Consider the following 27,384-nt stretch of genomic DNA (forward strand, 5'->3'; position numbering starts at 1 on the left):
ACTAGGAAACTCAGATAATACCAAGTAGGATAAATGCCCCAAAAGTCACACTTAGGCATATCATATTTAAGGTAAAAGTCTTGAAAGAAATCAGAAGGAAAAAACACCTTACCTACAGAGGAGCAAAGATAAAAAGTACATCCAACTTCTCAGAAACCATGCAAGCAAGAGAAAGGAGTATAATGTTTAAAGTGTTGAGAGAGTGGTGCCTGGATGGCTCAGTCAGTTAAAAGTCTGACTTGGGCTCAGGTCATGATCTCATGGTTCATGGGTTCAAGCCCCACGTTGGGCTCTTGTGCTGACAGTTGAGAGCCTGGAGCCTGCTTTGGCTTCTGTGTCTCCCTCCCTCTCTGTCCCTCCCCTGCTTGCACTTGTCTCTCTCTCTCTCAAAAATAAATAAACATTAAAAAAAAATTAAGTGTTTAGAGAAAAACTACCTACTTAGAATTCTGTACCCTGCAAAAATTTTTAAGTGAAGAAAAAAATACAGATTTTCTCAGACAAAAACTGAGAGAATTTTATAGCCAGTAAATCTGCCTTGCAAGAAGTGTTGAAAGACATTCTTCAGAAAAAAGGAACATGATGTAAATCAGAAATTTGGATCTACATAAAGATAGGAAGAGCATTTGAGAAGCAATAAATAAAAATAAAAGGTTTTATTTTTCTTAACTGGTCTAACAGATAATAAATTGTGCAAAATAGTAATAATAACAATGTATTCAATGATATATGCATGCTAATGTATAGATTAAATGGATGACAGAAATGATACAAGGGATGGAGTGGGAGAAGAATTAGGAATATTTTGTTATTATAAGGCACTTGCAGTATAGTGTTATTTGAAAGTAGGCATGGGTTTGTTGTAAATGTATAGTGCAAAGTCTAGGGCAGCAACTTGAAAAAGTAATGAAAAAAAGTTTAAATGAAGAAAGGAGATAAAATGGAATTATAAAATCTCAAAACTACAAAGTGCAGAAAAAGTATGAAAGACTAAAGAACAAGGGCAATAAATAGAAAACAGTAACAAATATGGTAGATATTAATGCAACTATATCAATAACCATCTTAAACGTTAATGATCTAAATATGCCAATTAAAAGACAGAGATTATCAGAGTGGATCCAAACACAAGACCCAAATATATGTTGTCTATAAAAAACTGACTTTAAATATTAAGATATGTAGGTTAAAAGTAAATGGAAGGGAAAAAATACCATGATAACACTAATCAAAAGAAAGGAGTAGTTATATTAATTTAAGACAGACTAGACTTTAAAGCAGGGAAAGCTATCAGGGATAAAGAAGGGTATTTTATAATGAGAAAGGGGTCAATATGCCAAGATGACTTAATAATCCTTACTGTTTTGCCTAACAACAGAGCATCAAACTACATGAGGCAAAAACTGATAGAACTGCAAGGAGAAACAGGTGAATCCTCTGTTGTAGTTGGAGACTTTAACATTCCTCTGTCAGAAGTGGACAGATACAGCAGGCAGAAAATTATTAAGGTTATAGTTGAACTCAACAGCACCATTAATCAAATGGATATAATTGATATCTCTAGACTACTTTATCCAACAATAGCAGCTTACACATTCTTTTCAAACTCACATGACTATAAGCAACAGAATCCTTGACCAAACAAAGGCTCACTTAACAAAAGCCCAGAGGCACATATACTCAGGGTTGTTCTAGCAATTAGATGTCATCAAGGACAGGGTTTTATTTATTTTCCTTCTCTGTAATTCCTGGTGTATTGTCTTTTTATCTTGTGGTTATCACCTCAGGGTTGCCAAAGATTGCAGTAGCTCCAAGCATCACATAACACATCCAGACAGGAAGAGAAAAAAAAAATCTTAGTTCTAGTCACTTCTGTTGGAAATAGGAAGAAAAGGAACTGAGGAGTAGGGGGAAATATTATTTAGTTTAGTTTAGTTTTTGTTGCTGTTTTTTTAAGGAGATAAAGCAAAAAGAAGCAATATGGTATTGACCCTAGATTTTGCACAAATTTTTCCTTCTTCCTGTCATCTATGATCTCTTGAGCCCTTCCCACATATTGTATCTCGGTGCCTAGGTATAGTACCTGGCACGTAGTAAGTAGTCCATAAATATTTTTGAAGGGAAAGCAGGCAGAGCAAAGGTAGTGGCAGTTCAGCACAAAGGCAGCTAATTTCTCCAAAACATGTCTGAAATCAGGGGAGGAAAATAATGAGGCACAATATAGAATGGTAAGTGCTAGGATACTATTTAATTATAAGATGCTATGGGAGCACATAGGAGGAATTAGAGAAGACAGATCAGAAAGAATAATTGTTTAAATTGAGCTCTAAGGAGTGGTAGAAATAACTAAAACCAGAGGGAAAGAAATTCTCTTGGTTTGTACTTTAATTTTCACAAAGTAAAATAAATATAATCCTTTTGGGGGGAGGAAGACCTTGAAGAGATTCTAGTGAGGAAAAAAAAGGGAGCATGGCAAGTAGTAACTGATCATATAGTGCCCATTATTACTAACTTAAGATGTCTTAAAGTGTATATTGTCTATATTTCTATTTTTAGTGAAAAATAGCAAAATTCCAAGACTTCAGTTCTCCTATTTCCTATAATGTCTTAATTTTTTTCACTGTTTTCAGCACCTCTTACGCTGAACGTTTTCAGGCATCTAACTAAACAAGTTAGAGACTCCTAATACATATTTTGTATGTGGTAGAATATCAAAGTGAAAGTTTTGACAAAGCACAATGAAAAAGTTGTCAGATTAAATTCAGGTTGACTGGATAAAGTTGAATATTAATTAAACTGACTCTTAATCTTCTAACTCATACTCAGAGTATGAAATGGTCAAGGAGAAGAGGATTTTGAGAGCATGCCTACCCATTCTCCACTCCAAGAACTTATCACAGCATTTTGGAGGCTCAATAGAATGGGGCCTGATTCAATACCTAAAAAAAAGCTAAGGCAGTGATTGATTGGCTAGCTGTACTAATAGCAAAGAGGAGGCTGCTGCTGCATTGGGATAAGCCTTCAACCTCAGAGTTTACTTGGACAAAGAAAGGCCCACTGTTTCCAGTAGACTAGATGTGGGCCACATCTATGCATATGTATACCCAAGAAAGATGGCATAGGGCTGTCATGGGTTCTGTCTGCAAGGGATGCCTAAATATGCAAACACATCTCAGCAGAGAGAAGCTGGAAGTATCACAGATGTAAACAACCAGTTGGGATAAAACTATATTTGACAAGATCAAGAAATCTGCAGATAAGAGATCTCCAGTGTGGTGATCTCCAAGGAACTAATCAAAGTACCTCATGAGTCAGCTTTAAAAATCTGCCACATCCAGGAAGCACTGATGTTAGAAAATGCAACAGTGATAGTAAGAACTTTCCATTTACCCCCTCTCTTCTTCCTTCCAAGACCTCTAATTCCTAAAGGGTCCCATAGTAGCAAGCTGGGAAAGTGAGAAGCAGTAGGGCAGAAAAAAGCAGTTGTTCATATCCTCCTTCTCTGACTCTAAGTTGTAATAAATAGTCTTAGCTGGAAGAGAGGAGAAACCTCAACTTTAAAATAAAATCCAAGTTTTACTTGTACATGGTTCTGGACATTTTACTAACCAGATAAACATAGTACTGAAAACTTATCGGAAATGTCACAGAACCATCTAGGTTTTCATCCAGAGGCAGGACAAGAACTAGCCCCACTGAATAAATACAGAGATGAAAAGTCACTTTGGAAAAAAGGTTGGCAATTTCTTATAAAAGTTAAACATATGCTTATCTAACCCATCAACCCCACTCCTGGGTATTTATCTAAGAGAAGTAGAAACTTACATTCACCCCAAAACCTGTATATGAATTTTTATAGCAGTTTTATTTATAATGGCTCCAAACTGGAAACAACTAAAATGTCTTTCACCTGATGAATGAATTAAAAAATGTGGTACAGCCATATAATGGAATAATACTAGTCAGTAAATAAAAAGGAATGAATTAATAATACACATAAAAACATGGATGAATTTCATAGGAGTTATGTTAAGTGAAAAAAGATTCAAATGGTTACATCCTGTAACCAGGATTCTGTTAATACAGCATCCTGGAAAAGGTAATGTCTAACTTTATACCAAGCACCTACTTTTGGTAATTCCCTGGTGCTATAAGGTAAGGTCAAGGTAGGGAAACAGAAGGTATATGACCAAAGGCCCAATTACCAGAGTTCTCCCAGTCCTTAACTTACTGTGATTTAATGGATCCAAGAGATTTTCTGAAGGTAGATTGAACATCTAATTGGAGTAGCATAGGAATATCTGGGTACCCACCCAGCTGGGCCCAGAGTGAATGTATTGATGTCTTCTCTGTTACTGGGTAGCTTGAAGTCGACAGATCAGCATTCCAGATGGCTTCCATTTGGTCTTCTTGTCTAAAGAACCAGAGAGCACTAACTGGAAGCACCAAACTCTCCTGAGCTCCATATTCAATCAAAATGCATGACTCTTATTCTCCCCTTTTCTCTTCACCACCACCTTGTCCTATGATGCCCTCTCTGGCACTGAAGAACATTAGTTACGCCCACTTTGACTGAGAGAGAGATTAAAACAGCAGAATTTGCTAAAATAGCTTTTTTTTTTCTTCACCAAAAGCTGCATTTCCATTTCCATGACTTCACCTAGTGATCTATTTTAAAACTACCTTCTTAGCTTCATAGAATATGTAAACCATATTGAGACTATTTTTTTCCCATCAACATTTTCCCCCTTCCTTCCCAAAGCTCTTACCTTCTCTCTCTCTCTCTCTCTAAAAAAAAAAAAAAAAAAAAAATGGAAAACAGGAAAAAAGTAACCTAAGTTTCTTCATTCTGTGTTAAAATAATTTGTTTCATAATAAAGAATAAGCCTCCCTCTTTCTCTGACCCTCCCCTGTTCATGCTCTCCCTCTCTCTGTCTCAAAAATAAACGTTAAAATTTTTTTTTTGAAAAAAAAAAAAAAAAAAAGGGCGCCTGGGTGGCTCAGTCAGTTAAGCGGCCAACTTCAGCTCAGGTCATGATCTCACGGTCCGTGAGTTCGAGCCCCACATGGGGCTCTGTGCTGACAGCTCAGAGCCTGGAGCCTGTTTCAGATTCTGTGTCTCCCACTTTCTCTGACCCTCCCCTGTTCATGCTGTCTCTCTCTCTGTCTCAAAAATCAACGTTAAAAATTTTTTTTGAAAAAAAAAAAGAATAAGCTTCAATTTTTAGCAAGACCAGCTTTATTAACTTAATTTAATTTAAATTTAAAGTTGAACTGAATTAAGTGGGCAAAAATAAAACAATTCACATTCAAGTAGAATATCACAAATTAACAAATGTTCCACAAATCTATAAATGTATGTCCTCATATGATTAATGAAATTAACCTTTCATCTGAAAAAATCTATTGACACTAGTTATGATTCAGTTAGATATAAGTTCGAAAGTATGGGAAAAGAATTCTAACACTTTATTCAAAAAGTTCTGCTTCATCCAATGATTTAGTTAAAGTCTTTAGCATTCACAATTAATGACATGGAAAATTAAACTCCTAGTTGAATCTTTGGAGTAAGCCCATGCATGTGAGATGAGGCACCCAAACATTATAAGGAAGGGATGCCATCAGTCTGTCTCCCTCCAGGACCATTATTGTCATGTCACCTGTAGGGGCAAGAGAGCCCCAATCTTGAAATTGTTATGAAGGGGAGTCACTAAAAAGAAAACTGGACTTACATCACCCCTGGAAAAGAGCAGGCAAGGAGCAGACCAGCATCAGTTTTTAAAAAAAGGAACTCAAAATTAGATGTTAAATATTTAAGTAGAAATATATGTAAGTAAGCCTCTTGTTAAATTAGCTAAGAAAAGTAATACTACCTTAGACTCTCCACTGTACCACATCATAATTGAGGGGAAGGAGAAGCTCTTGGACAGGAAAAAAAAAAAAAAAAAAGCAAGAGGTCCCACATGTCGTCCAAAGAAGGTTTAATGTCAGTCTTTCCTACCACATACCGAAATTTCTTCAATGTGTCAGACTTTCTGTCTTCTTCTATTAACAGCTCTAGGAATGATTGTTGAACAGATTTGGTAGAGGCAGGTATCTGCTTTTTGTCGATGATGCAAGGGATAGGTTGACTAAGATTCAATTTATACGTCTGTTGAAGCTAAAAATAAATAAATCAGAAAAGGAAACCATGGGGAGAAAAGGTAAGAGTCTTTAGGAAGATCTGAGCTGGCCCTAGCTAAACGGTGACTCTTCTTTTCCATGGATTTACAAATCCATTTCCTCCACCCTCTTTCTCCCTTCCTCCCAAACACACCTTCACCTCCAACACAAAATTGCAGAGGAGGCACCTATGTTATATAAAAACCTGCATACGCTATAGTCCTACCCCTCCAATTTCCTAGCTTTGTGAGTTTGGGTTAGTTGCTAACTTTAACCTCTTTCTCCCTATTTCTAAAACAAGGATAATGACACAGGGTTGCTGTGAGTGTTCTATAAGATAATATGTATTATGGCAGCACCCCATATATTGTGAAGTGGTATGCAAAGCTAATGATAACACCTACTGAATACTTACTGAATGTCACATGCTTTTTATATATTAACTCATTTGGCATTTACAGCAACCTTATGTGGTGGTGGGTACTGTTGTTACCTTTGTCTTACACATAGAGATCTGAAGCTCAGAAAATTTTAGATCTTGCCCAAAGTCTCCTAGCTAATATGTGGTGAGGCTGATTTGAACCTGCACGATCTGTTAGCAGAACCAAACTCTTGAGCATTGTAAGGTATTTATTCACTTGTATCCTCTTCTCCCTTTTGCTTTTCCCTCTCCCTTCTTCTGCCTTAATAATCACCTCATCATCTAGATCCTGCATTCCCTGATCACAGACCCTTATTCATCCTCTGAAGCGCTCTAGATATTGTGATTCCTATTAGACACTTCTTGACACTGCCAGCTCATTTTGCTTTATTCCATCTACATTGGCCATGTTTTTTAAACCAAAAACTGTCCAAAATATCCTTTTTGTTTTTTAATTTTTTTTTAATTTTTTTTTTTAAATTTTTTGAGACAGGGAGAGACAGAGCATGAACAGGGGAGGGTCAGAGAGAGAGGGAGACACAGAATCTGAAGCAGGCTCCAGGCTCTGAGCTGTCAGCACAGAGCCCGACGCAGGGCTCGAACTCACATTCCATGAGATCACGACCTGAGCCGAGGTTGGCTGCCCAGCCGACTGAGCCACCCAGGCGCCCCATTCTCTCTCTTTTTTTTTTAATCAGAGAGCTTTGATATTTAAAAAGTAGCTGTCCTGGAAAGTTATGTCTAATTTGGATCAGGCTATGATGAGAAATCTGTATCTTTTAAAGTGGCAAGTAATTTGGGGCACTGGGGTGACTCAGTTGGTTAAGCGTCCGATGTCAGCTCAGGTCATGATCTCACGGCTCATGGGTTCAAGCCCCGCATCAGGATCTGTGCTGACAGCTCGGAGCCTAGAGTCTGTTTCGGATTGTGTGTGTGTGTGTGTGTGTGTGTGTGTGTGTGTGTGTGTGTCCCTCCCCCGCTTGCATTCTGTCTCTCTCCTTCAAAAATAAATAAACATTAAAAAAAATATATGGGCGCCTGGGTGGCTCGGTCGGTTGAGCATCTGACTTTGGCTCAGGTCATGATCTCGCAGCTGGTGAGTTCAAGACCCGTGTTGGGCTCTGTGCTGACAGCTGAGAGCCTGGAGCCTGCTTCGGATTCTGTGTCTCCCTCTCTCTCTGCTCCTCCCCTGCTCACACTATGTCTCTCTCTCAAAAATAAATAAAGATTAAAAAATCAAAAAAAAAAGTAGCAAGTAATTTTATAAATGAATTTAGTGAAAGAAAAAGATATATAGATATAAAATAGTCCTAGAACTCCAAGAATGTTCCAGAACTCCATTTTGAGCATGTAGTCCCAGAACAAATAATTCTAATCTCAGCCCTGTAACTTTCTGGAAGGCCACTGTCACCCCCAAAAGCATACTAATGGTTATCTCAGAGGGGCTCTGGGACATAATGAGTGTTTGCCAGAGTTTAACAGGATCAGATTCTGTGTGTGGTGCTATGTAAGCAAGTTCAGTAAACTCTTATCTCCTTTATTGACTCATGCTATTAAAATTTGCTTTCTGATAGTTTTGAGGAGAAAAGTAACCATCATGAATCTGTTGGAGAGTGGTGACTTAAGAGGTTTTATATCTAGAGACTGGTAGATGTGGGTTGACTAGGAAGGAGTTGAGCATTTCTAGAAGTCTCCCCAATTCTAATTTTTTCCCATGTAGGGAGTCCAGTCAGCATCCCTGTTGTCAATTTAAGAGTTTCCACTGAGGTCATGGTGTGCTGGCTTGAATGGTAAACCCCTCAAAAGATATATTCACCCAGAATCTGTGAATGTGACCTTATTTGGAAAAAGTGTCTTTACAGATGTAATTAAGGACCTCAAGATGAGATCATCCTGGATTAATCAGGTGGGTCCTATATCCAATGATACATGGTGTTATAAGAGACAGAAAAGAAGATATAGGACACATTGGGAAGAAGGCCATGAGAAGGCAGAGGCAGAGACTGGATCTATGCAGCTACAAGCCAAGGAATGCCAAGGGTGGTTGACAGCTACCAGAGTCTAGGAGAGAGGCATGGAACAAATTTCTTCAGAAGGAACCAGCCGTGCCAACATCTTGATTCCACAAACTCTCCTCCAGAACAGAGAGAATATATTTCTGTTGTCTTAAGGCATCAAGTTCGTGGTAACTTGTTACAGTGGCTCTAGGAAACTAATATACACAGTATCTCCAGGTAAATGTTATTTTCAAAGCTTACCACTTCCATTTTTCTTACAACACACTGGGAGAAGGAATAGAAAATAAGATACCTGGCTAAATAGGAGTATCATTTTCCTCAGGCACTGATTCCGTTTCTGCTCTAAAGACTTCTGCTTGTTGGTCCAGACCTGCATCACCTTTTTCTGGTACTCATCAATTCTGCTCAGCATTATGTAGAGGTTCCGGGTTTCATAACCTTTCCCGGTGTTTTTGATCACTTGTAATCGCCTGATTAGGTTGTTTCTTGAAAAAAAAAAATTAACAACAGTGAGATCAGTATAACTACTGATCCTAATTTAAGCAAACCTGAACCTAGTTACTTTCAGTTCTCATCAGTAGTAAGTAGAGAGGGATGTGATAGGGGTGGGAGGCTTGCTTAATGAGACCTTAATCTGGTTCGTTACATGACTAAACTTTCAAAAAAATTTATATGATGGTCAAGTTTTCATTAACTCTGGAGTTTTTTAGTGTTACAGTAGTGTTGTTTATTATTATGTTAAAACTTTAGTACTGATAAGACCTATCGAAGGTACTCGATACAGTTATGAGAAAGACAGTGTCCTTGCCTTTAAAGCACTTACAAGCCAGAATAGGAGACTAATAAATTAACTGTGTCAAATAGAATGAAATAAGGCTAAACAGAAATATAAAAATGCTGGGGCACCTGGGTGGCTCCGTCGGTTGAGTGTCTGACTCTTGATTCCAGCTCAGGTTATGATCCCAGGGTTGTGGGTGGGATCAAGCCCTGCATCAGGCTCCACCTGTGGAGTCTGCTTAAGGTTCTCTCTCTGCCCCTCTCCCCCACTTGCACGCTCTCTAAAATTTTATTTATTTATTTATTTATTTATTTATAAACATGCTATTTGAGCACAAAGGAAAGCGTAATTCATACTAACAAGAGGAATAAAGAAGACCTCATAGGAAGTTGTTAGATAGGATCTTGAGGAAGAGTCATAAAAATATACTCTCTCTTTACTATAATGCATACCACCAAGTTTGTGTCTCTTAAACAGATAGTGTTTTGCCATCTCTGTTCTATAGGAGAGGAAAAGCAATCTGAGAAAAGTTAAGTAATTTTTCGAAGTTACGTAATTAATAGATTGGGGAAGCAAACCCAGATCTTTTCTCTTTCCACGATACCAATATTTCTCAAAATGTGGACCTTGATCACCTGAACTGATCATCTGGGCAGGGTGATGGGGTGGTGGTGGTGCTTATTGAAAATGTAGATTCCAGGGTGCTTTCCTAGACCTCTTGAATCAAAATCTTGTAGGGTTCAGGATCAGTATTTTAAACAAATTCTCAGGTAAATCTTTCTGTCACTAAAGTTTAGGGAAAGAGGAGGAGGAATTGAGGGAATACTATAAACAAAGGCAGGAAAATGAGTTATATTTTGGGAGTGGTGAGTATTCCGAGACTTTTAGACCATAGATCTGTGAAAGGATACAGTGGAGGACAATACTGAAATTGCTGGCTTCTGAAAGCTCATAAAAGGCACGTTAAGAAGTTTGGATTTTGGGGGGTGGGGTGAGGAGGGTAGGCAATGATAACCCATTGCAGATATTCTTCTGAATATATGTATTTTACACACACACACACACACACACACACACACACACACAGAATAACTCTTAGGTCTCTTGTGGGCTATAATTAGTAACTCAGAACATACTATATATATGGATTATTTAATACTTAAATGTGTTAACTCCATATTAATTGGTTAATTTTAATTATTTTCCAATAGCCTTATTTTTTTCATATCTTATGATTTTTTTTGCTCCTATAACCACCCTTATTACACATGTTTTTAATCATTTCTCTACACGCATTACAGAATGCCTACCATATCCATTCCTACAAATAACATTGTTCCCATATATATATGATGGTTATATGTTGTATATATAAGAGATGCAAATGACATAACATTGTGTAAGTTTAAGGTGGACAATGTGTTGATTTGATACATTTATATTGCAATATGATTACCACTGTAACCTTAGCTAACACCTCTATCACATCCCATAAGTATCTTTTTTTGGGGGGTGGGGAGAGCAATCAAGATTTGGTTTTTGAGCAACTTTAAGTTTATAATACAATATTGTTGACTGTAATCACTATGCTATGCATTATATCTCTCCAATAAACCTTGGTTTTCACACCAGATCTTTCCTACTATTTTTCTGTCTATTCACACAGTCTTTTAGATTTTCTCCATAATTCTTCCTTATTGAAATCACATTTAAACTTCATATTAAAATCATAATTCAGTAATGAATTCTTGGAAACTTCAGAAAGTTCATAGTTTCATTTCACGCTTAGAGAAATTATTTTTCATGGATTTGTAAAAATTTTTTTCATGTTTATTTATTTTTGAGGTAAAGAGAGACAGAGCGTGAGTGGGGGAAGAGCAGAGAGGAAGGGAGACACAGAATCTGAAGCAGGCTCCAGGCTCTGAGCTGTCAGCCCAGAGCCCGACATGGGGCTCAAACTCATGAAAGTGAGATCATGACCTGAGTCAAAGTTAGAAGCTTAACAAACTGAGCCACCCAGGCTCCCCTATTGTTCATGGCTTTTTTTTTTTTTAATTTTTTAAAACATTTATTTATTTTTGAGACAGAGAGAGACAGAGCATGAACAGGGGAGGGGCAGAGAGAGAGGGAGACACAGAATCGGAAGCAGGCTCCAGGCTCTGAGCCATCAGCCCAGAGCCCCATGCGGGGCTCGAACTCATGGACCGCGAGATCGTGACCTGAGCTGAAATCGGACGCTTAACCGACTGAGCCACCCAGGCGCCCCTGTTCATGGCTTTTTAAAGATAATTAATTTTATTAATGTAAACACTGAGTCTAGTAGTAACTGCTGAAGTATCTAATTATTTAAAATGCCCTCTCTAGAATCATGGCCATTCAAATCTTCTTACCTTTTGTTCCCACTCTCTTAGAAAATTCCACTTGTATTGATAAAATCTCGCCTCCCTCCTAAGGAATATTTTTTACAGTATTTGATATAGCATCACAATCCAAGGGAAGGTGCTTTACACTTACTGAGCGTCCACTATGTGTCAATCATTGTGTTAGAAATTGTATTTATGTTTTAAAATTTACATTTAAATGTTTCATTATTTAAAATACATTATTAAAAAATAAAATAAAATACATTATTTCAGTTCATCTTTGCAACCATTCTTCGAAGTAAATATTATCACATCCATTTTACAAACAGCAGAGTTGAGTCTCAGAGAGATTCAAAACTGGAAGTTTGAGCCAAGGTGTTCCCGACTTCAAAGTCTGTGTTTAAGAGCAAGCAGGATTAAAATGTGGATATAAAATCATTATAGTTTCCTGCTTCAAGGCAGCATTCTATACTATACCATACTATATAGTATAGTACTTTAGACTCACAGGACTTTGGAAATGAACTTTTTGAATTCATATGTGGTAGCTCTGCTACTTACTAGCTGTGTAACTTTGGCCAATAGGATGAACTTCCTGAATGATTCTTCGTCCACAAGCTAAATGCAATAATGTATCTAAAGTTTCTCTTCTTTGTAGATGCTTTATAACCTCTTGTGTAGGGATATAACTAGCTTTAAATCATTTATTTAGTTTCTCATTGTCCATGTAACGTTTCCTCAAAGAATTCTAGATTAAACAAGTTTGATTTCCCTACAAAACTTCTATTTCCTTTAGTCTATCAGTTTTCACGTTTTCAAGAGTGCAGTGATTCTCCTTTTATTGCAGATTCCACCAGATTGCCTGGCATGGATGCCCTTCCTTGATGGGAGTTAGTGTTAAAATATCACCCTAGGGGGCGCCTGGGTGGCTCAGTCGGTTGAGCGGCCGACTTCGGCTCAGGTCACGATCTCGCGGTCCGTGAGTTCGAGCCCCGCGTCGGGCTCTGTGCTTATTTGAGGGGCGCCTGGGTGGCTCAGTCGGTTGAGCGGCCGACTTCGGCTCAGGTCACGATCTCGCGGTCCGTGAGTTCGAGCCCTGCGTCGGGCTCTGTGCTGACCGCTCAGAGCCTGGAGCCTGTTTCAGATTCGGTGTCTCCCTCTCTCTCTCTCTGACCCTCCCCCGTTCATGCTCTGTCTCTCTCTGTCTCAAAAAATAAACGTTAAATAAATAAAATAAACGTTAAAAAAAATTTTTTTAAATAACTTTTTGAATAGTATAGCTCCCTAAGTGAGGAACGGAGACATTTTCATGTGTCCTTGTCTAGTCATTTTAAGCACCAGTAAGTTAATAGCTCTGTATCTTTTGGGGTTTTGTACCGTGTAATGCCTTTTATACCTGTTGATTCTGTTGTTATTTTTTGTGTATTAAATATTTTTTTTTATTTTGCTGGGAAAAAAAAAAAGGTCTAGGATTATTCAGTCTGGAAAGAGAACGCCAAAGACAGGTACAGAGTAAAATATTTGTCAACAAATCTGATTACTTATGCTTTGAAATGAAAAGTTCTGATTATATCTTGAATAAGTCTCTTTTATCTTGCTGTTCCAATCCTTAGTCTCAAATTAATTCAGTCCTTAAAAGTATAAATTTCATGAGAACAGGGTACTTTGTCTGCTTTATTCACTACTGTATCCTTAGCACCTAATACAATACTTGGCGCATAGTAGGCATTAATAAATATTTGTTAAATAAATGGCATAAGTTGTTCCTGTAATTGATGATAACCCTTTCTAGTATAGGTTTTAGTGTGACCTCTTGTAATTTTAGGTAAAAGATATCCCCAAATTAATACGTTGGTAATCTCAAACATAAGTGCTAAGGATAGCAGGACAGTTGTCGCTTTCCCTGACCTATTTCTGGTATTTGCAATTTTTATTTTTATTTGTTTGTTTGTTTTTGAGAGAGAGAACACTTGCAAGTGCAAGCACAGGAGGGGCAGAGGGAAAAGGAGAGAGAGAATCTTAAGCAGGCTCCATGCTCAGTGCAGAGCCCCACACAGGGCTTGATCTCACAACCATGAGATCATGACCTGGACCTGAGCTGAAATCAAGAGTCAGATGCTCAACTGCCTGAGCCACCAGTTGGCTGGCACCCCTATATTTGCGATCTTTTTTTTTTTTTTTTTTTTTTTTTTTTTTTGCAATTTTAAAAAATCAGGACCAGGACCTGTTTCCTCCAAGTTGCTTCAGCAGCAAGGTTACCATGGCAACACCTTGTATATAACCTGCCATCTCCCATTTTAAGAATCATACATCTTCTGGTGAACTCAAGAAGATGAAAGAAATTTAGAAAAACTAAAAGCATTTTTAAGCTTTTGAAGTTGATATTTTGGAGATCAATCATGATCCACAAAATATATCTGAGCATCTCTGCTAGAGATATAAATGGATGAAATAGATCATATAACATTTTTTATTTCCAAAAAGATATATATCTCCTTTTGCTATCTTAAATAGGCTTCATTCCACAGACCTTCTGTAAGAGAATGTTTTAGGGGCACCTGGGTGGCTCAGTTGGTTAAGCATCTGACTTTGGCTCAGGTCATGATCTCACGGTTTGTGAGTTTGAGCCCCGTGTCAGGCTCTATGCTGACAGCTCAAAGCCTAGAGCCTGCTTCAGATTCTGTGTCTCTCTCTCTCTCTGCCCCTCCCCCACTCACGCTCTGTCTCTCTCTCAAAAATAAGCATTAAAAAAAAGAGAGAAGGGCTCCTGGGTGGCTCAGTCGGTTAAGTGTCCGACTTCACTCAGGTCATGATCTCACAGTTTGTGAGTTCAAGCCCCTCGTCGGGCTCTGTGCTGACAGCTCGGAGCCTGAAGCCTCCTTCAGATTCTGTGTCTCCCTCTCTCTCTGCCCCTCACCTGCTCACACTCTGTCTCTCTCTGTCTCTCAAACGGAAATAAACATTAAAAATTAAAAAAAAGAGAGAGAATATTTTAGAACATCTAATCCGACAAACATGTATATACTTATAGAGCAATGAAGGGAGGATATTTAAAATCAGGACTAAACCAGAAAACTGAACCTCCAATATTACATCTACCTTGCACGCTGGATCAGCCTGTAAGCAATGTACTTGCGGAATAAGTATCCCAGCCGAACTGTGTCCATATGAAGTGACTCAATTATGAGATTCCTAGCTGTTGTGTGTAGTTGTGAAGGAAGTCCAGAAGCTTTTGTGGCCTGATTTAAGAGTATCAGGTTCTTTCTCTGAGCCTCTACATCAACAAAATATCTCTGCTCTTTGAGCTCTTGGGGAGTGGAAGGGGGCACTAGCATCTTGGGTTTCTTGGTACCTGAAACTGAAGTCAGTATCCAGGACTTGTCTATAGGGGGGAACTTGGATTTCTGGTCCCATTCAGAAGATGAGATCTGTGATGTTTTGGGTAGTTTAGTCGTAAGAGAGGGTAGTGATGTTACAGGCTTCATGAGAGTCGGAATGTAAGGGGTTTGTGATACTGGTGTCCTGTAATTGGTGAGATAGGACTGAAATGTTCTAAATTGTTCCATGGCAATAGGATCATGGCATATCGGGATTTCTTCCAAAGTGTCAGACGCCTCTGATATTTGGAACTTCTTAGTGGTGAAAGGGGCTTGAGTTACCTTGAAATCAGTAGCACTGGGATGAACAAATGCTGAATTAGGTTTCAGAGAAGAAATAATTGCCAATCTTTCCTTACTTTTCTTGGAGACAGAAGAGGACAAATCTTTCAGGGGCTTTCCAGGAGTTGGAGAGGTCCATAATGTTGGAAGATGCCCAGGGGTGGGAGGGATCCACAGTGGGGAAGCTTGACGCTGCCCAAGGGGAGAAGGGGCTTGTAGATAGTGAGATTGCTCACAGGTAGCAGCGGGCTGGAATGCCTGGGGCTGCTCAGAGAGTGTTAAGGGTCTAGGTTCCAGGAGCTCCCCATGGATGGAAGAGGTTCCAGGAACCAAGGGCTTCCTAGGAGAAAGAGGAGCCAAGAGATCAGGAATCTGTGCAGAGGTGAGTGGGACTCCAGATATAAGGGGCTGCCTGGAGGCCAGAGGGGCTTCTGATATCAGAGGTAGCTGAGGAGTCCTAGAGCCCCAAGAGGAAAAGAACTGCTGAGGGCCGAGAAGGGTCTCCAGTGTAAGAGGCTGCCCTAAAGTTGGCAGGGTCTCAGCTATGGGAAATTTCTCAGGAGTCAGTGGGACCTCTGGTACTACAAACTCAACAGAGGTGGATTGACCTTTAGAAAACAGGGTCTGTTTAGAGGAAGGAAAAGTCTGTGGTGCAAGGAGTTTCCCAGGCTCAGAACGAATTCTCACTCCTAGTGATTTACCAGGGACTTGGGAGAGAGGAGAGTGTGATATCTGCAAAGGAATAGGAGAGACCTCCAATGCAGAGGATTTCTCAGCAATAGCAGCAGATGCTGGGGATTGCCTAGGAAGGACAGAAGCCTTCAATTTTTGAAGTGATCTAAGACTGGAAGGATCCAATGTGGGTAACTTCTTAGAAATGTGAGGAGCACTTGGTGTGACAGATTTATCAGTAACAGGCACAATCCCAACTTTCAGGGTGTGTTCTAAAAGAGGATGGACCCCAAGTGGTGAGAGCTGTTCATTAATGAGAGGTGCTCTTGATTTTAGGTCATCTACCCCCATGGGATGGGATTGTCCTGGAATGAAGGGAGCTCCCAAAGGCTGGACTTGCTCAAGGGTAAGGGGAAATCCTAAGACATGGGATTTGTCTGATTTATCTGATTCCCAGAAGTGTTCTGGAGAGAGAGAAATACCTAATGCTTGAGCCTGTTCTAAGGAGAGAGGGGCACCCAAAGCCTGGGTCTGTTCAGGGGTAAGAGTGACAGCTGAGACCCAGGCATTTTCTGGAGTGATAGGGACACCCAATTTCTGGGCCTGTGATGCAGTGAGAGGAGACTCCCACGCATGAACTTTCTCAAGGGTGTGTATGAAACCCAAGCCCTGGTATTTCTCAGGGCTGAGGGTGACCACCAATGCCTTGAACTGCTCAGGGGTGAGAGTGATCCCCAGTGCCTCTGCCTGCTCAGGGGTGAGAGTGATCCCCAGTGCCTCTGCCTGCTCAAGGGTCACGGTGATCCCCCGTGCCTGGGCCTGCTGAGGGGTCAGAGTGATCCCTTGTGCCTGGGCCTGCTCAGGGGTGAGAGAGATCCCCAGTGCCTGTGCCTGCTCAGGGGTGAGAGTGATGCCCTGTGCCTGGGCCTGCTGAGGGGTCAGAGTGATCCCACCTGCCTGTGCCTGCTGAGGGGTCAGAGTGAGCCCCAGTACCTGGGCCTGCTCAGCGGTCAGAGTGATCCCCTGTGCCTGGGCCTGCTGAGGGGTCAGATTGATTGCCTGTGCCTGCTGAGGGGTGAGAGTGACCCCCTGTGCCTGTGCCTGCTGAGTCGTCAGAGTGATCCCCAGTGCCTGGGCCTGCTCAGAGGTGAGAGAGATCCCCTGTGCCTGGGCCTGCTCAGGGGTCAGAGTGATCCTCTGTGTTTGGGCCTGCTGAGGGGTCAGAGTGATTGCCTGGGCCTGGGCCTGCTCAGGGACGAGAGGGATCCCCCGTGCCTGGGTGTGCTCCAGGGTCATAGTGACCCCCTGTGCCTGGGCCTGCTCAGGGGTGAGAGAGATCCCCTGTGCCTGGGCTTGCTGAAGGGTCAGAGTGATTCTCTGTGCCTGGGCCTGCTCAGGGGTGAGAGTGATCCCCTGTGCCTGGGCCTGCTGAGGGGTGAGAGAGATCCCCTGTGCCTGGGCCTTTTCAGGGGTGAGAGTGATCCCCTGTGCCTGGGCCTGCTGAGGGGTCAGATTGATTGCCTGGGCCTGCTGAGGGGTGAGAGTGATCCCCCCTGCCTGGGCCTGCTCAGGGGTGAGAGAGATCCCCTGTGCCTGGGCCTGCTCAGGGGTGAGAGAGATCCCCTGTGCCTGGGTCTGCTCAGGGGTGAGAGAGATCCCCAGTGCCTGGGCCTGTTCAGGGGTCAGAGTGATCTCTTGTGCCTGTGCCTGCTGAGGGGTCAGAGTGATCCCCAGTGCCTGTGCCTGCTGAGGGGTGAGAGTGATCCCCTGTGCCTGGGCCTTTTCAGGGGTGAGAGTGTTCCCCCATGCCTGGGCCCGCTGAGAGATCAGAGGGATCCCTTGTGCCTGGGCCTGCTCAGGGGTCAGAGTGACCCCCTGTGCCTGGGCCTGCTCAGGGGTAAGAGTGATCCCCTGTGCCTGGGCCTTTTCAGGGGTGAGAGTGATCCCCTGTGCCTGGGCCTTTTCAGGGGTGAGACTGATCCCTTGTGCCTGTGCCTGCTCAGGGGTCAGAGTGACCCCTTGTGCCTGGGCCTTTTTGGGGATGAGAGTGATTCCTTTTGCCTGGGCCTGCTCAGGGGTCAGAGTGATCGCCTGTGCCTGGGCCTGCTGAGGAGTGAGAGTGATCCCCCCTGCCTGGGCCTGCTCAGGGGTCAGAGTGATCCCCTGTGCCTGGGCCTGCTGAGGGGTCAGAGTGATTGCCTGTGCCTGCTGAGGGGTCAGAGTGATCCCCAGTACCTGTGCCTGCTCAGGGGTGAGAGTGATCCCCTGTGCCTGGGCCTTTTCAGGGGTGAGAGTGATCCCTTGTGCCTGTGCCTGCTCATGGGTGAGAGTGATCCCCAGTGCCTGGGGCTGCTGAGGGGTCAGAGTGATTGCCTGGGCCTGCTGAGGGATGAGAGTGATCCCCCCTGCCTGTGCCTGCTGAGGGGTCAGAGTGATCCCCAGTGCCTGGGCCTGCTCAAGGGTGAGAGTGATCCCCTGGGTCTGGGCCTGTTCAGGGCTCAGAGTGATTCCCAGTGCTTGGGCCTGCTGAGATGTTAGAGTGATCCCCCCTGCCTGTGCCTGCTCAGGGGTAAGAGTGATCCCCTGTGTCTGGGCCTGCTCAGAAGTGAGAGTGATGCCCTGTGTCTGTGACTGCTCAGGAGTGACCATGATCTCCAGTGCCTGTGCCTGCTGAGGGGTGACAGTGATCCCCATTTCCTGTACTTGGTCAGGGGTGACAGTAATGCCCGGTGCCTTGACCCCCTCAGGAGTGAGTGTGATACCCTGTGCCAGGGTCTGCTCCTCGGTGAAGGTGAACCCCAGTTCATGGGCCTGCTCGGGGGTGAGCGTGATCCCCTGTGACTGAGATTGCTGAGGAATAACAGTGGTCCCCAGTGCCTGGGCCTGGTCATAAGTGAGGGTGATCCCCAATTCCTGGGCCTGCTTGGGGGTGAGAGTGATCCCATGTGCCTGTGCCTGCTTATCAGTGAAGGTGAACCCCAGTTCATGGGTCTGCTCAGGTATGAAAGTGATCCCCAATGCCTGTTCCTGCTGAGGGGTGAGAGTGATCCCTTGTGCCTTGGCTTGCTGAGGAGTGACAGTGGTCCTGAGTGCCTGGGCCTGCTCAGGGGTGAGAGTGATTCCCAAGGCCTGTGCCTGCTGAGGGGTGAGAGTGATCCCCTGTGGCTGGGCCTGCTCAGGAGTGAGAGGGATCCCAAGTGCCTGAGCCTGTTGAGGAGTGACAGTGATCCCCAATGCCTTTTGAAGAGTGTCAGTGATGCTCATTTCCTGGGCCTGCTCAGGGGTAAGACTGATCCCCAGTGTCTGGGCCTGTTCTGGGGCCACAGTGATGCCTAGTCCTTTGGCCTTTTGAGGGGTGATAGTGATCTCCAGTTCCTGGGCCTGTTGAGGAGTTAGAGTGAGGGTCTTTGTGGGAGACTGTCCAGAAATTGGAAAGGCCCCAGGTGATGGCGATTGTGTCGATGGAGAAGGAGTGATTGGTATAGGGTGCTTTCCGTCAGCAAAATTTTCTAATGTCTTCAGATGTCCATGGAACGCTTTTCTTTGGTGTAACTGGGATGCTACTTTCGGTATGCTCTTCCATTTGGGAGACACTGTCACTGAAGTTTGGATGAGCATCTTTTCTAGTGTGTCAGAATTTTTCTCATTGATCTTCCTCTGATCCTTTGTCTTTTTCTGCTTCTGCCTTCCATGGTCTTCTATGTTTCTCCTTGGCTTCTGCTTCTCTTCTTTCTCCCTATTTATTTCTAGCTTCGGGTGTCTCAGTTCCTTCTGAACTGGCCTCATCTGCTCCTCCTCCTCCTCCTCCAGGGGTACCAATTGTTCTTCCATTTCTTGATTCCATGCCTCCAGCTGCTGCTGTTTTGTCTTCTGATATTCTTTCTCTTTTCTTTGCATTTGCTCGTCATCTTGCTTAGTCTGTTTTTGTTGTTCCTTCCATGCTTCCTCTTCCTGCCACCATTTCTGCTTCTGTTGCCTTTGCTTTCTCTCCTTCACTTGGAGCCATGACTCTTCCTTCTCCAATTTTTTACTTATCAGCTCATGGCTCTTCTTCCAGAAACTCCCTTCCTCTTGCAAATGGTGTTTGAGACCCTCACCAAATACTTTTTCTTGACCTTCTTGCAAATATTCATCCCACCTCTGTTTTTCCTTTTCCTTGTGGTGTCTCCCTACTGTTGAGGCTACTAGAGCATCTCTTTCACCTTCTATTTCAGTCAAGATCATTTGTATTAAATTGTCAATTAATGGGTCCATGCTCTTAGATGAGAGTAAGGTGCTAATTTCAGCCTTTGCACTAATTGGCTTCTGAAAATGCAATCCTGGCATAAATGAGACTTCCTTTTTTCGTTTCATAGGTTTCTCTCCAACTTGTCCTGCATTTTTTATATCTTTGTATTCTCTCAAGATTTTTGCCACAGTTTCAGCCACAGTTTGGAAGTATTCCTCCATTTTTGCCTTTATGATTTCTAATTTTTCGACCTCTGCTGTTTTTAATAATAACCCCTCTTTTGGCACAGCCTTTTTATCCAAAGGCTTTCCTATGTTATCAATTTTCTCATTTAGGAAAGCCATTATAGCTTTTTGAAATTCTTCTAGGTTACTCTCTTCACTTTTGCCATCTGGGCTTTCTAGAACTCTCATAGATTCCGAAGTCTCTTTTGCTATCCTAGATTGTGATTTAACAAGTTCAGGAGACTTGAATTTCTTGGCTAAGACTATGATATCCTCAGTTTTCCCCTCTTTGCTTGTGGTGGTTCTTGGAGAGATCTGATGTTTCTTCCCTTTTGTTTTCATTTTCTCAGAGGAATAACCAAGTTCAGTCAATTTGAATTGCTCTTCTTGGCTACTCATCTCACTTTTGCTCTCTTTGTCCATTGACTCAGTGGTGGGTTCTTCTTTATTCTCTGAAGAAATCTGGCTTTTGTCATGTGAATATTCAGGTTTGACCTTCCTGAGTCTTTCCCACATACGACCTGTTCCACTTTTGCCACTTTGTCTTTTTGTGTCAGTAGAAGGGTAATCAGTAGGGACATAGCGACTTTTTGATTCTGCAAATGACTTTGGTTTGGCTTCAGAAAAGGATTTCATTTCTTTTCTATTCTTTTCCAGTGCCTGTAGCTCCAAGTCATGATCAAGTTTGGTCTCTTTCTGTTTACCTTTATCATCACTCAGATGTGATCCAGAGGTTTCATCCATAGATGAGCCTTTAATTTGCTTTTTCTTCTGTGATTGATACTGGTCATCATCTTTCTTCAGTGACACCTTATCTTCAGTGATACCTTCAGAAGACTCTTTTTGGTTTTTTTCAGGTAAAGGGTATTGCTGTTCAATTAAATCTGGGGTCATTTCAGCTGGGGCTGTATATGAAAATGCTGAGTCCCACTGGATCCCCAAGGCTTTGGTCTCTTGGGTTTGGGCCTCGTCTATAATGTTTTCAAATTCTTTAGCCAAAATATTTTCCATACTGTCTTCTATGTCAGTTTTGCTAATGGCAATGGATGATTGTGGAGAAAGCTCAGGCAACGCTTTCAAGGTTGATGTGGGTAATGCTGTAGGTAGTTGTTGCTCTACAATACCTTTGGACTGAATAAATTGTTCATATTTTTCTTCTGCATCTTGAAGTTTCTGCTGAAGTATTTCATTTTGTTCACTGAGATCTCGTATTATTTTCAGAGAGAGTTCTTTTTCTTTTTCACTTGTCTCATTTGTATACATATTAGCACTTTGGAGGATAAAAACTTTTACTTCATCATTCAGTGTTTTCAAAGCTTTAGAAAGGTTTACTATTGTTGATGATATATATTTAATAGCATTGTTTTCCAATTTATTGAACATTGCAGTGTTTATGAGTTCCTGTAGCATATCTTGGATTTCTGAAACCTTTGTATTTGTTGCAAATTCATCACTAATCATCTGATCTGGTCTTAAAGCATGAGCTGTTGCAGGTCGCTTTATAACCCTTTCTTTCCAAGATTTCCATAGAGTACCTCTAGATGCTGGAGGAAAAAAACCACAAAACATAAAATAATGAGATTGCATTTCTTCTTCTGTGTGGTGCTCTATCTATGCTAAAGCCTAGGAATTTAGCCTAAATTATGGATAAGTATAGGATAAAGATTCATCAGAAAGCTTTGGCTCCAATGGGGCACCTGACTGGCTCAGTCTATAGAGCATATGACTCTTGATCTCAAGGTTGTGAGTTTGAGCCCCATGTTGGGTGTAGAGATTACTTAAGAAGAAAAAGAAAAAAAAAAGATTTTATTTTTATTTTATTTATTTATTTTTTTGAGAGAGAGAGAGAGAGAGAGAGAATATCTTAAGCAGGCTCCACACTCAGCATGGAGCCCAATGCAAGGCTCAGTCTCACAACTGTGAGATCATGACCTGAGCTGAAATCAAGGGTCAGATGCTCAACTGACTAAGCCACATGGGTGCCCCTAAAAATAAAATCTTAAAAAAAAGACAACAAAAAAACCTTTACCTCCAAAGTAAATAGTATTATTTTTTCCCACAATTACCTAGAATTTTGCTTCCAAAATTTAGTCTTTGGTCTTTAGTTATGATCTCAGCTTACCTTCAGTTATAAGTTTGGGATTAGCTATAACATAAGCCAAAACTTTCCTTTGGCTTTGATTATGCTTGGTGCTTTCCATTTTCTTTCTTAGGTTCCTGTCCTTCTTTTCTCACTTTTCTGAATCACAGTTAGTCTTGGTTCTTTCAGAAGAGTTACAAAAGAGCAGAAAAAAGTCAAACATTTGAAGGGATTTCCAGAATGGCTGAATGAGAAACTCGGCAAAATTTTTTCCCATAAAAGCAATGATAAAACTTGACAAAACTGCCCAAACCAATGATTTTAGGACTTTGGAAATTGACTGCAAGCATACAACAAAATGGTAAACATTTTTTTCAAGAAAAATTACTAAACTTCAGTAACAACTGGAAGTCTGTGATGTTTTAGCCTGGAGCTTCTTCTGTTTCCAACTCCCCCAAGCCATGTTACCTGGTAGTTCTACAAGAGTGAGTCAAGCCTTGAAGCTCTACTGCCTGAGGGGGCTGATTTGATCTTGAATAAAGCAGGGAAAAAACACATGCCCAGGGACATTGTCTAAAACAATACTTCCTTAACTCACACACAGATCCATTAGCAAAGAATAGAAGCCTTACTGGATCAATCTGGATCACTTAATGATTGGCCAGTTATTGACCACTAAGTTATGCTGACCCAAAGGTGACCCCTAGGAATTCAAGCTTTAAAATATAAACAAAAATGAGGGGAAAAAAATAACTGAGCAAAGGTGTCAGCAGCCACACACTGTTGGGGAGACAGACTTTACTGCATTAATCCAGACAAATCACTAAAAAGCAAAGGAAAAAAGGAGCAAAAAGAAACCCTGGAGGTTATAGGGGAAGTCAGACTCTAAAGTTGCTATAATATGTCATCTAAAATGTCCAGTTTTGGGGGTGCCTGGATGGTTCAGTCGGTTAAGAGTCCAAGTCTTGATTTCAGCTCAGGTCATGATCTCATGGTTCATGAGTTCAAGTCCTGCATCTGGCTCTGTGCTAACAGCACAGACCCAGCTTGGGATGCTCTCTCTCCCCCCGTCTCGTTGCCCCTCCCCGACTTGCTCTCTTTCTGTCTCAAAAATAAATAGATAAACATTAAAAACACTTACAAAAATAAATGAACTTTTAAAAAAAATATTGAGGAAATAATAATGGCCAAATCATCCCAAATTTGATGAAAAACATTAATCTACACATTCAAGAAGATCATTGAACTCTAAGATAAATACAAAAAGATCCATACCTAGATACATCATAGTCAATTGTTGAAAGCCAGACAAAGAATCTTTAAAGTAAAAAGATAAAAATGACTTATCACAATCAAAGGAGACTAAAAAATCAAAGCATAGGGGAGCCATAGTAAATTTAACAGCTTACCACTGATTAGAAACAAGAGGCCCAAACACAGTGGGATGACTATTCAAAGTGGTGAAAGAATAATACTGCTAACCAAGAATTCTATATCCAGGAAAACTATCCTTCAAAAAATGAAGGTAAAACATCCATTCCCTGAAATAACACTCTTCCCAAAGTACCATGCACATGGAACTCTCATAACCATCCTCATTATAAGTGTCTTTAAAGACTTCTCTAAATGGATTACAGAATTTCTATTATATCCATTCCTTGAAATAACACTCTTCTCAAAGTAGTATGCACATACAGCTCTTGTAATCATCCTTATTGCATGTGTTTTTAAACAGTTCTCTAAATATATTACATTACTCACTGAAATAACACTCCTGTAAATGTGGCTTGCAGTGAACACTCATATATCCATGTGTTTTCAACACTTCTGTAAATGTATTACAGAATTTCTATCAGATCCATTCCATGAAATAACTATTTTCAAAGTAATCAAAGGATGTAACCTGTTATTTTTCTTTTTAATGAAGGCAAGAAATAAGACATACAGATGGCAACTAAGGATATGAAAAGATGTTCAGTGTCATCTGTCATTAGAGAATTGGAAACTGTTGTAGCCACTCTGGAAAGCACTATGGAGATTCCTTAGAAAGTTAAAAATAGAACTACCTTACAACCCAGCAATTGCACTACTAGATATTTACCCAAAGATACAAAAATACTGATTCGAAGGGACACATGCACCCCAATACTTATAGCAACATTATCAGTAATAACTAAATTATGGAAAGAGCCCAATTGTCCATTGACTGATGAGTGGATAAAGAAGATGTGCGATATATATACAATGGAATATTACTCAGCCAAAAAAAAAAGAATGAAATCTTGTCATTTGCAACAATATTGATGGAGCTAGAGTGTATTATGCTAAGTGAAATAAGTCAGAGAAAGACAAATACCATATGATTTCATTCATGTGGAATTTAAGAAACAAAACAGATGAACATAGGAGAAAAAGAAAACCAAAAAAAAAAAAAAAAAAGGAGGAAGACAAACCATAAGAGACTATTAACTATAGAGAACAAACTGAGGGGAGGGGCACTGTGTAAGGAATAGTCTAAATAGGTGATGGGTATTAAGGAGGGCACTTGTGATAAGCACTGGGTGTTATATGTAAGAGATGAATCACTAAATTCTACTTCTGAAACCAATTTATATTATATGTTAACTAACTAGAATTTAAGTAAAAACTTGAAAAAAAAGAATTGCAAATTACAACAATGAAATATGTTACACATTTCTGAAAATGGCTAAATCCAAAAAACCAGTAATGCCAATTGCTAACAAGTACAGGGAGTGACAAGAACTCCTGTTGAAAAATGGTGGGAATGAGAAATGGTACATCTACTTGGAAAGACAGTTTGGCAGTTTCTTACAAAGTTACTTACAAAGTAATGTAATCTTATCAAATGATCTAGCCATCATGTTCCTAGGTTTTTACATAATTAATTCGAAAACATGTCCATGAGAAAGTGTGTGTGTGTGTGTGTGTGTGTATGGCAGTTTTATTCTTAGTCACCAAAACCTGGAAGCAACCACATAAACAAGCTGTGGTGCATCTGTACAATGGAATATTATTCAGCAGTAAAAAGAAATAAGCTATTAGGCCACAAAAAGATAGGGAGGAACCTTAAATGTATATTGCTAAGTGACACAAGCCAGTCTGAAAAAGCTACATACTACATGATTCCAATTATATAACATCCTTGGAAAACCAAAACTATGGAGACATAGGGGCACCTGGGTGGCTCAGTCAGTTAAGGGTCCGACTTCGGCGCAGGTCATGATCTCACAGCCCATGAGTTTGAGCCCCGCATCAGGCTCTGTGCTGACAGCTCAGAGCCTGGAGCCTGTTTCACATTCTGTGTCTCCCTCTCTCTCTGACCCTCCCTTGTTCATGCTCTGTCTCTCTCTGTCACAGAAATAAGTAAACGTTAAAAAAAAAAATTAAAAAAAAAACAACTATGGGGACATAAAAAATTATCAGTACCAGGGACTTGGGGAAAGAGGGGAAGAATACATAAGTGAATCACAGGGCATTTTTAGGGTGGAAAAACTATTTTGTATGATACTATAAGGGTGGCTACATGACAATATACATTTGTCAAACCCAGTAGAACTCTATAGCACAAAGAGTGAAACTTAATGTATACAAAATTTTTAAATACCCTTTTAAGAGGTCAGGGGATCCTAGGAAGGAATGTAGACTGTGATATGACAATCTAACAATATAAGAAATGTATGACAAAACCTCACTGAAAGGAATGAGAGGATGCAGGGAGTGCTGACCTATAAGTAACCGGAAATGAATGGAGTCCGTAAGACTGAAGACAAAGTGCTGTACTCTAGTTGATAAGTTATTTCCCACTAGGGTATGGGTTAATAATTCTGATACTGCTATGCGTGTATACTGGAATCGAGCAATTAAGTGAAGTAGATGGTAGGAGCAAGTTTCTTATTGTTTGTCATAATTTATAGATAAGCAAGGGGAAGAAACTGGAATGATCTATGTGTGATAATGAATTAAAATTAGAGAAATCACTATAAACTTATGTTTAGTTTAAAGTAGTTACAGATGATAATATATATACATATTAATAGATATGTGTAACTGCATTGGCTCTACACACACACACACAAACACACACACACACACACACACACACACACACACACACACACATATTTTTTGTTCTGTCAAATGAGAGGACTGAACAGACATGACAGCCCAGTAGCAATGAACACACCTAGCAACCAGACCTTGCTTTTTAATACTATTCTCTACTAAAAGTAACCAGAAATCCTTGAAGAAATGACAGATTATAAGACTGGAGCAGGATATATTCGAGATGAACCTGAAGCATCTTGTAGTGCCAGAAAGTAGGGAAGTGCTAAAAAAATAAAAAAGAAAGGGGCACCTGGGTGGCTCAGTTGGTTGAGCGTCTGACTTCGGCTCAGGTCATGATCTCACAGCTTGTGAGTTCAAGCCCTGTGTCTGGCTCTGTGCTAACAGCTAAGAGCCTGGAGCCTGCTTTGGATTCTGTTTCTGTCTCTCTCTCTCTCTGCACTGCCCTGTTCATGCACTGTCTTTCTCTTTCTCTCAAATATAAATAAACATTTAAAAAAATTATTTAATAATAATAAAAATAAAGAAAGAAAAAAGAAAAAGCCACATCGATGAGGTTATGTTAAAGGGGCACAGGAACCAATTGAAAGAGGTCCCAATGGCCAAAACTAGAACAACTTAAGCAAGTAAATAAAGTAGTATTGGATTATAACTCAAAGTCCAAAAAAAATCTGAGTTCATTTTGAGATAAATAAT

At 40.8% G+C, this 27,384-nt stretch overlaps 1 protein-coding gene across 6 annotated transcripts in view; it reads right to left on the bottom strand.

Moving 5' to 3' along the window:
- The window catches only part of FAM186A (family with sequence similarity 186 member A), a 75,842-nt gene that overhangs the window by 2,348 nt on the left and 46,110 nt on the right, over positions 1 to 27,384 (bottom strand). For 2 of the 6 annotated variants that reach the window (XM_042992261.1, XM_042992265.1), the window contains 5 exons: positions 14,842 to 22,069; positions 8,894 to 9,086; positions 6,009 to 6,160; positions 4,232 to 4,414; positions 2,084 to 2,186 (listed from right to left, as the gene is read on the bottom strand). In XM_042992261.1, the coding sequence (XP_042848195.1) occupies positions 2,084 to 2,186; positions 4,232 to 4,414; positions 6,009 to 6,160; positions 8,894 to 9,086; positions 14,842 to 22,069 (7,859 nt within the window). Of the gene's footprint in view, positions 1 to 2,083; positions 2,187 to 4,231; positions 4,415 to 6,008; positions 6,161 to 8,893; positions 9,087 to 14,841; positions 22,070 to 22,647; positions 22,762 to 27,384 lie in introns of those variants that run through there. The other 4 variants (XM_042992264.1, XM_042992262.1, XM_042992263.1 and 1 more) reach the window with 4 other exon arrangements.

This window comes from Panthera tigris, chromosome B4, assembly GCF_018350195.1.
Source record: "Panthera tigris isolate Pti1 chromosome B4, P.tigris_Pti1_mat1.1, whole genome shotgun sequence".
NCBI lineage: Eukaryota > Metazoa > Chordata > Mammalia > Carnivora > Felidae > Panthera > Panthera tigris.